At 44.3% G+C, this 12,605-nt stretch overlaps 1 protein-coding gene across 1 annotated transcript in view; it reads left to right on the top strand.

Annotated features, from left to right (window-relative positions):
• Positions 1-479: 479 nt before the first annotated feature.
• Positions 480-12,605, top strand: part of FRY (FRY microtubule binding protein) — a 168,086-nt gene continuing 155,960 nt past the window's right edge. The window contains 3 exon segments of the mRNA XM_015424198.1: positions 480-575; positions 2,843-2,972; positions 9,529-9,656. Coding sequence (XP_015279684.1) covers positions 480-575; positions 2,843-2,972; positions 9,529-9,656 — 354 coding nt within the window.

The following is a 12,605-nucleotide window of genomic DNA, read 5'->3' as shown; positions in this document are numbered from 1 at the left end:
GGCCAAAAGAGCACTCACACCTCTTCAGGCTGGAGTCGTTCCACTACTTTCTCCATGCCACATGTCCCAGGGCTGGGTTCACTGCTTTTGTGAGCTTCCCAAATTTTGTAGGGCCATGGACTGCACATATACTGTGTTGATCCCCCCAGGAGGAGCCACAAGTTTCCTGCACCCGACACTGCTTCCATAGCCTGAACATGCAGGCCACCTGTGACCACCAGGGGATCCTTATGGACCTTGTTGCCAAGGTCAGCATGCATGATGCACAGATCTTCACTGAGTCTGGTCTCAACCACTTGCTACCTGCCTGTCTGGAGGGCAAGGGCTGACTGGTGGGTCAGTTCTCCTGCTGGGGTGTGGATGCCTGTCCTTCCCACCACAGATGACCAGGGCTACCCCCTGCTCCTGTACAAGCTTATGCCATATGCCAGGGATGAGCGAGTAGATTGTGGCACCTACAGTCAGGCCCACCATCGGACATGCATGGTCCTCAGGCAGGCATTCAGCCAGCTGCAGATATGCTTCCATTGACTGCGCTACACCTGATGTACTGTGAGATGTTCCAACAAAGCCAGGTATTTGCATCCCAAGGCCCAGCTGTGGTATGGGGGCATGTCTGGCCAATCCCATAGCTGGCTTTGCTCCAGCCATGTGTGCCTTCCACAGGGCCATTGCTCCTCGCTGTCTTGGTGGGTGAAAACCATGTAGAGGTATTTGGACTTACCATGCTTCTTACCTTGACATCCATGGTATGGCCAAGGTGACAAGTTCTGGCAGTGTGCTGCTGCTATGGCTCTTCTGAGTCAGCAAGCCTATAGGAAGGAGCCAGGGGGTGCGCCCTTGTGGCTGTAAAAGGGCACCCTTCATGGGGGCGGGGGGGAATCAAGTCTGCAGGGGGCCTTCTGCCTATTTGTAGCTACTCCCTGCACCTCTGACCTGTCAGTGAGTTGTGCTCCGACACAGACCGCCCCTTACCTGAATGTGATTGAGCCACCATCACTGTGGTGCAAGATGCTGTATTCCACAAGGGCTGACCAGCATAGCCTTGTTTCATGGGGAATGTTCAGGTGGGGGCCAATAGGTCAGGTCGGTGTGTTCATCCACATCATGTGGTAGTCAGGGAACTGGGGACGTGACAGATGTTTATGGGATGACTTGCCTTGACTAACCACCACAGGTGACCATGGGCTACCCCATGGGTTTTGCTTGTGTAACTTTCTGCCAGTTCTGAGGGGATGTTACCGGGCTGGGGCACCAAAGGGAGCTGACTACTTCCTGCTATGTCCCTGAGCCTGCCCCCTCCGCCACTGGCTCAGGGAAGAAGATCCACCAGCGTAATGGCCAGTCAGCTCCCTCAGTGTTTTCCCTCCTGGATATCCTGTGTGATTTTCCTTGAGGATATGTATGCTGCTCTCATGGAAGAAGGGTGCTGGGTTAGTTTTGTCTTCAGGAATTCAATACTTGTTCGTGCTTATAATGAAGATCCCTTAAAGCTTTGTTACTCATTTGTTTTTTCTCTGTCATAGCACTTCCCTCTTAAATGCTGCCTTCAGTTTGGTCAGTGTGATAATGTGTGTTGTTGGTACACAAGGGTTGTTTATGTTGAACTATACTAGCTGGTCTCATGTTCTTGGGAGTGCTTGAAGTAGTTTTGCTAATCTGTCAGTATAGTATGTGCTTGTGGATAAATATAGATTAGCAGTCTCACTGAAAGTTGTAGGTCATCACTGTACACTGAGGCTAAAATTACCCCTTTGGATATGGAAAGCGTGTTCTGATCAGGAACTGGCTCGATTTACTACAGGTCTTCAGCTCTTCAAACAAATAAAGAAAACACTGCTAGCCCCTGCTCTGAATCTAGGAAAGAAACTACCCTCCATGGCAATAAAGCAAATCAGGGTCATGAAGAAGCCCATTTTTTCCTTGATTTTAGAAACAAACATATTCTAAGTATTGGAGCTTTTCAGGTATTTTCAGTCTCATGGAGATTTCATTAGCCTGTTGGAGAAGATCCACTGTGATCAGCTTTATAAAGGGACTTGGTAGGTACTGAAGAAACTCTGAGAATCTGAATTTTAAACTGTTATATTAGTCTTTAATGTAGTTCTGAACTTTAAGAGCAACACATTTTTATTAGAAACAGAAGCCTGACTGTCTTTTGCTAAGGGCTTATTTTCTGAAGAATAAACATTTGATACTGTCTTGGGATTCTTTTATTTTGACTTGTTTAGCTTCTGAGTTCAAGTGATACATATTGTCATGTATCTCAAATGCTGAAGAAGCGACAGTTTCTACTTGTGTAGTGTTCAACCTCCTGTGTTTTATTTCTGTATTATCAAAACAATACTCTGTACAAAGAATGAAACACTTATTAATTAAAATTGTTTCATATAATGGTAAAGACTACAAACTAGTAAAAAGTTACAAGCTAGGAAATATACTTAATACATATGCCTTTTTGTAGGAATAGCTGGCACAAAGATGCATGAATAGGGCATTGATGTTTTCATTATTCCTTCCTATTTTAGACTTTCTTGAGTTGTTAAAGAACTGCTATAATACTGTAACCTAGTTTGTGTCTGGAGGAGAAAACAAAAAGCGTTAGAATCTATTGGTAGTCAGGGTATACCTTGAGCTTTTTTAATGAAATAATTCTGATGATAAATAACTTGTGAGTGTGGGCCTTGAAGTATTTAAAAATGGAGAATAAGCATTTCAATAATGCCAGAACCCTTTCCATATTTTTGTCTCCTTTAAAAAATATTGGTGGGATTTTCAACAAGGCTGTACTTGTGTAATTTTTTCCTTGATCTTGTATACCTAAGAAAATTTCATATTGCAGGTCTATAAAGGTATAGCAGCATCTGTTGATAATCTGGGAGTAATTCTGACCTACCTGTTGCATCCGTATGACATTCCAGGTTTTCTCATGTCGCACAGATGTAGAGATCTGTTTGATTTGTATTTCACTGGTACTGGTGAAAATCTTGGCTTTTTGTTTCTATAGACTTCTCAGTTGCTTAAGTAGTCTAATTTGAGACGTTATGTATGCCATTATTTCCTGGAAACAAAGTCTGACTGTGGTAATCATGATCCAAGTAGTCTGTCTATCCTTTTGGTATGCCTCTGCATAGTAATAAAAATTCCTAGTGATAGGAGGACCCTCTGAGCGGCTGTGTACTGTGTAAGGTTAGGAGATATTTAGGGTTTCTTTCTTAGCTGGCCAACTTTTGGAAGACTAAACATTTTGAGATTTTTAAAATCCAATCTGCTCTGTGTGTGTGTAGTTCTGTGCTGAGGAACAATTATTGTTTCCTGCAGTATGCAGAGTTTGTGAGACTTGTTAATATTAAATTGATTGTGTGAGTCCCAGCAGATAAGAAATACAATATACCTTTGGACCAAGTTGGTATTGGGTTATGCAAGCTTCCTAAACTATGCTGAATAGTAGGGAATAACCATATCAGGTCAGTAAAAGTGCAATGGGCTTTCCACCTGTTATAGAACCAGGGGTCATTTTGTAGAAAAAGAGGTGCAGGAGCTAATTAGCATAACTTATTTGCCTATGCCACACCCCCTGACATCACCAGAAGTGTGTCAGAAGGCAATTTCTGAAGCAGTTCAGTTTCTTAACAATGGAAGCAATGCTGGCACATAATTAGAATGCTGTAAAGGGAGCCGATTAGAGTTAACATACTCTGGCTTTCATTTTCTATCATAGTGACAGCAGCTGACCTAAGGTGAAATGTAAACCAACTCTAGTGGCAGAAAGAATTGAGCATTGGTAGAGCTGCATGAAGGCCAGGGGGGATTTTGAGAAGCGACTAACCAAAGATTGGAAGGCCAATTAAAAGAGGGTTGGTAATCTTTGATGCAAAAAAGACTTTCTGAGAGCTGTCGTGCTATTTATGCAGTCTGGATATAAAAAGATCATTCATGAATGATGCATATTTTGCAGAAAATAGTTTTTATAGCTCATTATTTTGGCAAATAATGCAATGAAGAAGTAAGTTTGCCATAGAAGGAGGTTTGGAGTGTACTGGAAAACTAAACAGTAGGTAAGAAATTGTTTTGACCAGGTAGTATTCATTAAGAGTTCTAAAAAGTTTAAATTATTACTAATTCTCTGTAAGTGGGAAACTACTACAGCATTTGGAAGGCTGAACTAACTACTTTCTCCTGAGGTATTACCAGGGGTCATTTCGTAGAAAAAGAGGTGCAGGAGCTCATTAGCATAACTCATTCACATAACCTATTTGCATATGCCACACCCCCTGACATCACCAGAAATGTGTCAGAAGGCGAAGTCCAATGGGGCTTATTCCCAAAGGAACGCACTCTGCTTTGTAACAGCATCTTTTCCTTTCTCCTAAGCCTCCCCCTTCTTCTTCCCTTACTATACCATGGGGAGTCTGGGCTTGGAAATGTATTTTAGGAAGAATGAAAAACACACAATTTGAAATTGCATGCATAAGATACATCCCCATTATGCCTGCCAAAGAGGTCATTTATTCAGTATATTTTTATCACACATTTTCTCTCAGAAGCTTGGGATGGTGTTCATCAGTCTGTTCTTACAACAACTCTGTGAGGTAACTCAACCCTGTGAGTTAAGCTCAGAAAGAATGACTACTGTCCTAAGCCTGGTCACCCAGCAAACTTCCATGCCAGAGTGGGGATTTGCACTTGTCTCTCCCAAGATCATAGCTCATCACCCTAACAACCACGCCATGCCGGTTCTACATAAAATCTTTTGCTTTGCACATTCTTGCACCGATCGGGAACGGTGAAATATAATATTGAGCTTCTAGGTACTTCTCACAGTCTACACAGAAGTGCACAACAAATACTATTTGAGATGGCTCTTTTGTAGATGCAATGGTGAAGGAGGAAAAAACCAGGGGAAATGCAACATTCACCTTAAAGGTGCTTGTCCTGATTCACGAGATAATGGGCTGTCAATGAAAACAATGAGGACATATTTATGCTATGTCTGGGATGAGCATGCTCTCCTTCCCTTCTGCCCAGCTGGTATCGATTGGATGCATATTCTCATTAAATGGCTGATCCAGCTACAGTTACTTGACAACAGTGGTTGCTTTGCTCCCCCAGTGGCTCCTGATAAGCTCCTTTCCCCCTGATTAAAATATCATATGCATGATGTACAACTTTTAGAATCAATGTCCCACTTTCCATTTCCTCTCAGCCTCATTGGCCCCGGTCGCTGGATGCAGACTATTAGAGCAAACCTATGCAAAGAGCCTAGACTGGACTCTTTCTACATAGGATTGCACTGCCAAATGCTCACCATCCAGGAGATTTAGTCTAGACCAGTTGATCTAGTTAACTGCTGCCCTCTGGTTTTACATTCACAGAAATCCCAGAATGCACTTAAAAAGCAATTTTTTAAAAAAAAAATCAGCATTTCCCCTCCTTCCTTCCCAGTCCATACCCTTGTAGCCAGTAGTGTAGACAAAGAGGATACTTAAAGCTCGTTCAGAGATTGCTAATCCTTAGGTCCTTCCTATCCCTCCTCTTCTCACACACACACTGCAGCCAGCCTGCATTCAGGTGCCTGGGTTCCTTGGGTGAAGACCCACATGTGGAACTGTCACCTCCCCGAGGTGTGAGAGGGTGTGACATGTGCGGAAAGGGTGAATGGATTGGGGGGGGGGAGAGAAACCACATCCCAGGTGGAGCCCAAAGGCATCTCCTGAACATCAGGCTTAATGTGAAAAAAATGCTAGCTCCAGATAACAAATGAGCTGCCACTTCTTGCTCTAGCTGCAGCTTCTGAATCGCTCATGCTCAGTCACACTCAGAGTGCTGCACGATGGGGAGGCCGTCCCAAAGCGTCTTGCGGCTGGCCCTGCACCTCCACCCTTGCCTCCGGCTTCAAGTGGGGCTCTCGGCGGCTGCCTGAAGAACTGGAGCTGCAAGCCAAACTTCCCGCTAGGGGCAGCAGCAGCGACTGGCAGAGCCACTCGGACTGACTGAAGGCAAAATGAGTGGGAGGTGGCAGCAGGAGGAGTGCGCGCTCTCGGCTCATGCACGCACACACACCAGAGAGTGAGGGCGTTGCCTCGGAGGGGAGAAAAGACCCCTGCCAGAAAAGACCTCTGGCAGCAGTCCTGGGCTCAAATCAGCAGTGCCCTGCCTGCCACCCAGCCAGAGCACATGGGTGGTGTGTATGTGAGGCACATGCAGGAGGACTGGGGCTCTGTTTGCAGTGCTCTGTCTGCTTTCCCACGGGGTCCTAAACTGCCCTGGATTCCTCAAAGGAGGGAGAAAGTCGAGGGGTGACTCACCTCTGAAATGATTTTTGAGTCCTGATGGGGCAGGACAGCAGGAGGTCAACAGCGTGGGTCAGGCCGTGAGCAAGTGCAGCTCGTGGGAAGTGAAACTCTTCAGCTGATAAATGGAGTGGGGAAAGAGGGTGAGGAACAGAGGGGAGAGGAAAGGGAGCCAGGGGGAGGGAATGGAGCAATTAACAAATAAATAGCTGCTGGGGGGGATGAGGCTGTAGGAGGGGAGGGGGAGGCACAGGTGAGATGGGACAGGCCCGGGCGGGGCATGGGGAGGGTGCATCGAGAGGCTCTCCTCCAACTGGGGGAGAGGGAGTGGCGAGGGGAGGAGGAAGGGCTGGGACGGGCCCAGCCAAGGGCAGTTGCTGGGGAAGTGTCCCGCACCTCTCTGACCGTCCCTGCCACTGGCCGCTAGGGGGCCTGCCTGCTCAGGCAGAGCTAAGCTCCGGGCTGGGGCCGGGCTGCCCTGCACGGTACGTGGCACTCCTCTATGGAATACTACACGTGATGCTTCGCGCTCCTGCTGGGAGCTGGGTGCGGGGCTTGCAGCCGCTGCTGGAAGCTGGGTGCGAGGCTTGCAGCTGCTGCCTATGCTTCTAACTGCCGGAGCACCGCTCCTGTGTGCTCTGGCTCGAAATGATCCCGGTATAGAACAATGTGCTTTTCCTTTGTTTGCCATGTAAATAATAAAACTATTTCTGAGGAACTTATGCTTAAAACAAAATCTTTTATCCTATGTAGTTTTGCCATGTGTTTCAGGGAAAGAATTTTGGTACTTAATCCCATCAGGTCCTGAATAACTTTAGCTGCTACTAAAATCTAGTAAAAGCTGGAAGCATATTTCAACATAAAGGCTGTGAAGGAAAAACAAGGAAATTTTTATGAAGGTTCTGCATTCTGTCCTACATACCTCTGCATTTGCTGCATTTCTTACAGAGAGATAACTTCTGCCCTAATACACAAGATTACATCTAGGAGTTCACATTCACTGAAAAAATTTCTGGTGTTCTTTATTATGTGGGTCATCAGAATATAGAGTTGCCAAACACCAGGTGGTGCCTGGTGTTTGCCTAGAATTACAGCCGCTCTCCAGTCTACAAAGATCAATTCCTCTGAAAGAAATGGCAGCTTTAGGGGGCTGACTTGATGGCATCACATTCCCTGTGAGCTTTTAACTTCCCCAAATTCCACTGTCCCCAGGCAGCACCCCCAAATTTCCAGGAATTTCCTTCCTGACATGACACAACACTGTTACAGACTCTAGCAGACAGCTCCCGAAGCTAGGGTTGCCAAGTCCTACCTGGCTGCTGGCGGGGGGCTCCAGGCTGCCAGTCGGGATCTTTTGGCATGGGCAAGAAGCGCATGCACCACAATGACGTCACCCGGAAGTGACGACATTGTATCGCCAACGTTGGGGGGGTGATGCTCTAGTTTAACACTATGGTTTTTTGCCCTCAAAACCCTAGAGTTTGCCCCAAAACAAGTGTTACCCCCTGACGTTGGCAATGCAATGACATCACTTCTGAGTGATGTGACTGTGACAGGGATGAGGTTTTTCCTGCTGGCCAGCTGACCAGTGGCAGATTGGAGCCCTGACGACCAGGGGATCCCCTATCCTGAACCCATGACTCAAAGAAGCACTGGGAAGGGAGCATGATTTGCCACAGCATGCAGAAGAAGAGCCGAATAGCATGACTCTGCCTTCTTTGAGATAGATTTCGGGGAGGGGGGAGGAAGCCTACATAACAGTTGGCATCAGAGCCCCTTCCTATTCTCTTTTAGACCAGTGGTGAGGGAGACGGATGGAGGAGGGCAAAAAGCAGCATAAAAAGGTGCCACATGGAGTGATAAGTAGGGGAGTACCCATAGTACAAGCACCCCCGTGTACTCCTCCCTCCCACCTTTCTCGAATGCTGAGTGTGCCATCTGAGGGATAAATTAAATATACTTTGTCCTTTTTATTACCCAACTGGAAGTGTTGGCTGTCCTCACTCAGCCCATACAGAGGCATATCCCCTTTTTCACTTATCCAAATGAATACCCATTTTCACTTCTCCAAGCTTTCTAGGGCCCTCGCGGAGCTGATATGATTCTCCCAAGAATCCCCCTTCTCTCCTGCTTGTCAACATCCCATGTACATACCTGACCTCTGCTAGGCCTGATTTACCTTACTTCATGGGCTGGGCCAAATATCCTTATTCGTTTTTCATATGGAGCAAGTTAGATCTAACATGTACAGATATTAATATATGGCTTGTTAAAGAAAAACTACTTCATAATTGTTGCATTGCTTCTGTTCCGGTGCAGCTGAGGATCTATTTATCTCAGTTACTTTACATCCAAATCTTACTCACATTGACTTGTAGCAAAGTCCCCACTGAGTTCAGTGGAGCTTGTTCTCAAATATGTGTTCCTGTGTTAGCAACTTTAATCTTCTGTCTCTCCACTTCCTCTGTTCATCAGCAAAGTTTTAAGTTGCTTTGCTCTCATTCTCTCCTGCCCCCCCCCCAGCCCCATGCTGAAAATTCTTATGTGTTGGGTAGTCCTAGGGCAGTTCATACTCAACGCCTCAGTGCTCTTTGACATGCCACCTGTGGCTCTTCTGTGTTCTGTTCCCCAGAGTGGCATGTTCCCCTGTGTTCCAGGAAAACATGCAAGGTCATTGCCCATTCAGGCTTGTGTATAACAGGTCGTTTGCATCTTGAAACAGCTGCCCTGGAGGGACTAGAGAAATGGGTAAGCTGTGAGCCTCCTGAGCTGTATGCCTTATGACAGGGATGGAACTAAAGGGGCCATCTTTTCCAGCAGTCCTGCATAGTCTCTGGACTTTCATACCAGTGCTTGGTCAGCTGGTGGGGGGTCAGCAGGGTGGCCATAGAGAAGGGAGAGTAAAACCACCCTCACGGCAGCTACCTGGAAAAACAGCAAGCTGGCCACAGTGAGGGTACATTTAGTTTTACTCCCCTTTCTTTGGCCAGCTTGCTCTCCTTTAAGCACCTTGACAATCTCATTGTCTCACCCACCCTGCTGTGCCTCACACTGAGGAGTCATTGAGAAGTTGGGACTTTTCAGTCACTCCAGATATACAAGGGCTGGGTATGGTTCAACAGTGGCAGACAGAGACAACTCTATATGTGTGGAGGCAGTCTGGAAATTAAATATAACTATATATTTAATATTAATAATTATATCTTACATTACTGCATGTGAACTTTTGGTGGAGTGGTTCACTGGACGTCCTGTAGCCATGTGCCAGACAGTAAACCTGGGGAATACATCCTGAAAAGTTTATTTGTTAACTTCACCACCCAGGCTGAACGCAAGATTCGCATCATTATGGCAGAACCTCTGGTGAGTCAAAGAGGACGTAAAGCTTTCACATGGTACAATTAAGTTTGTGATTCTTACTTCACTTGACCCAAGAGAATAATGCTGAAATCCAGTTCATGGGTTGAACATGTGTGATCTAGCTATCTTGCTGAAGCTAAGCTAGTTTGCATCCGTTTGTTGTCTGCATGGAGGACTATCTGGGGAACAAATATTTGTATGTAGCCTTGACTTCCTCAGAGGAAAGATGGGATATAATAGATAAATAGTGTTCACTAAGAGCTAATTTATATTACACCTCACCAATAATTTATATTACATTTCATCAGTATTACATTCACCCAGTAAACAGGCACCATTCAGGTACTGAGCTATGGTAAACTGCAGTGCAATTTAAAGTTTTTATCATTTTTAAAAGAAAAAGATGATAGCTAGTCAGCGAGAGCACTTTAGAGAGCTAGTGTCACAAAATCAGATGTAGAAATCCACAACATGGTCTTTCAGCACTGTATAGTGAAAGAGAAAAGAAATGCTATAAAATAAAACTGGGAAGGTGGGGGAGGGGGAAGAGAGGTTACAAGATAAGAAAATATGCAATAAGTATTTTTTCCTAAACACTTAAGGAAGGGTGGGCTGCATTTCCTGGCCAATACCTTGCAAAACATGAGCTGTCCTTTTTCAAGGTTTCCTTGCTAGGATTTAATTTCAACACAACAAATGTAAAGCAGTTCTTGCCATCATGATACCACATATTAATATTTATCTTTTACTTTGCTTTGGTAAAGTCGATATTACATGCAATTATTTAGATTATTACTTCAGGGGAAGTATCAGCATCATCATTAGTGAATCATTTGAAAATTGTACAAAACCTTACATAATATTCAGTGATAAAATAGTTTGAGAATTATACACTTCTGTTGCTGTGCAATTACTTCAGAAACTATTTCTTCTAAGATTAAAATATTGTTCTGGGAAATGAAAGAATTAACTTGTGGGTTATCCCAATACAATCACTTTTTTTTGTTCCTGAAAAAGGCAGATCCCATGAACTCTCGCCAGATTTTTATGTGGCCAGTCACAAAGATGGCTGGCTTAAAGGTTTTCTCATAGACCACTCCCTATACATGCAGTCATGGGGCAATTGGAGAGTTTAGTGCAACTAGATGAGCTCATAAACACAAATCGAGGCTCCCTCTAAGCTGTGGAGTCCTGTGAGCAAAAATTCTACTTGGTGAGCTCCTGGCATTAAACTTGTGAGCGAGCGATTTGGCTGCTGCATGACTTAGTTTGCTCTGGAGCTATCCTTCCTGAGCTAAGACAAAAATCTGTGAGCCGGAGGCTAAAAAACTGTGAGCTAGCTCACACTAACTCAGCTTAGAGGGAACACTGGTACTAATCTCTTGAAGGACTAGAAATTGTTTTTGTCAGTATTTGTAGGCACAAGACTATGTCTATCTCTGGGTCTGTAGGCACTTGTCCCATACATTCAGTTATTTATTGGGAAATTAACCCTTTTTTAGTTGCTGACATACAATCACTAAGCGAAACATTGCTCAGCCCTGAAAATTTCATTGACTCATGTTCCCAGCTATCCCAGCACTCCTGAATTACTTGTGTTCATTTGTATTTTTCTGGAGAGCACATTAAAGTGAAGATTCATAAATTTTAGAATAAATTGTGGGATAAGGTCCATGTTAAGTTAGTCAATGTGGGTTTAGGAAGGATTTCATGCTTTGTGTTCCTTGTAATAAAATGATAGCTATTCTTGCTCTTTGATGCTGCCAATAATATATTTTTGATAATATTGCTAACAAGTGCATTGTGAAGAATATCGATAATAGCACCTCTTTGGGGGATAGCCTAGTTGTTCACGCATTTATAAAGCCAACTGTGTGTGTATGTGTGTTATTGTTTTGTAGTCATGTATTTATATTCTAGTAGTACAGCAGTCTTGCTTAAACTGAGCTGCTACCCATGCAAAGAAGTGACATGTGCATGTGCATAGCATGTCAGTGAAACATCTGCCCAGGCTACCAGTTTCTTGTATGCTAATTGAGCCCTGGTGAAATTAGACACTGAAAATGCAAATTCCCAAGTATATATAGCCAATCTATGTTGGATCATGGAGAAATCTCATGAGTATCTAAAGATTATCTACTTATGCTTCATTGATTACAAGAAAGCCTTTGACTGTGTTGATCATGACAAACTGTGGAGAGCCCTACAAGACCTGGGGGTACCAGCACATCTGGTCAAGTAGATACAATCACTGTACACAAACCAGGGAGCCACTATGTGAACACCATATCGGGATACTGATTGGTTCAAGATAGAGAAAGGAATACAACAAGGTTGCATTTCCTGTTGTTGTTGTTGTTGTTATTTCAATTTATACCCCGCCCTATCCCACAAGTGGCCTCAGGGCAGCTTAGAGCATGTAGTCCATAAAACAATAACACAGTAAAAGCAATAAAACAGTCAATGGCACGATAGACAATATAATCAAACCCCATGCCTCGTATCAGGTGAATATATTCAGCATGTATGCTGAAACAATCATGAGGAAGTTAGAGCTGGAAGAGTGAAAAATCAGGGTAAAGATTGGAGGAAGGAATATCAACGAACTTCGTGTTGGATCCCCAAGCATCGAGAATAAATCCACGTTTTCAAGAAAAGCAAAATTTATTTCAAAGCGTTGAAGACATACTCAAACACGTTCTTTGTCAATAAAACAGTCAATGGCACAATAGACAATATCATCAAACCCCATGCCTCGTATCAGGTGAATATATTCAGCATGTATGCCGAAACAAGCATGAGGAAGTTAGAGTTGGAAGAGTGAAAAATCAGGGTAAAGTTTGGAGGAAGGAATATCAACGAGCTTCGATATGCTGATGACACAACCCACCTCTCGGAAACTAAAGAAGGCCTGGAATACCTGATCAAGAAAATCAAAGAGGAAAGTGAGGA

The sequence above is a fragment of the Gekko japonicus genome, unplaced genomic scaffold (assembly GCF_001447785.1).
Source record: "Gekko japonicus isolate JY-2015 unplaced genomic scaffold, Gekko_japonicus_V1.1 scaffold1403, whole genome shotgun sequence".
In the NCBI taxonomy this organism is placed as follows: domain Eukaryota; kingdom Metazoa; phylum Chordata; class Lepidosauria; order Squamata; family Gekkonidae; genus Gekko; species Gekko japonicus.
The sequence above is the reverse complement of the archived record's forward strand: the minus strand, read 5'-3'. Positions and strand labels throughout refer to the sequence as shown.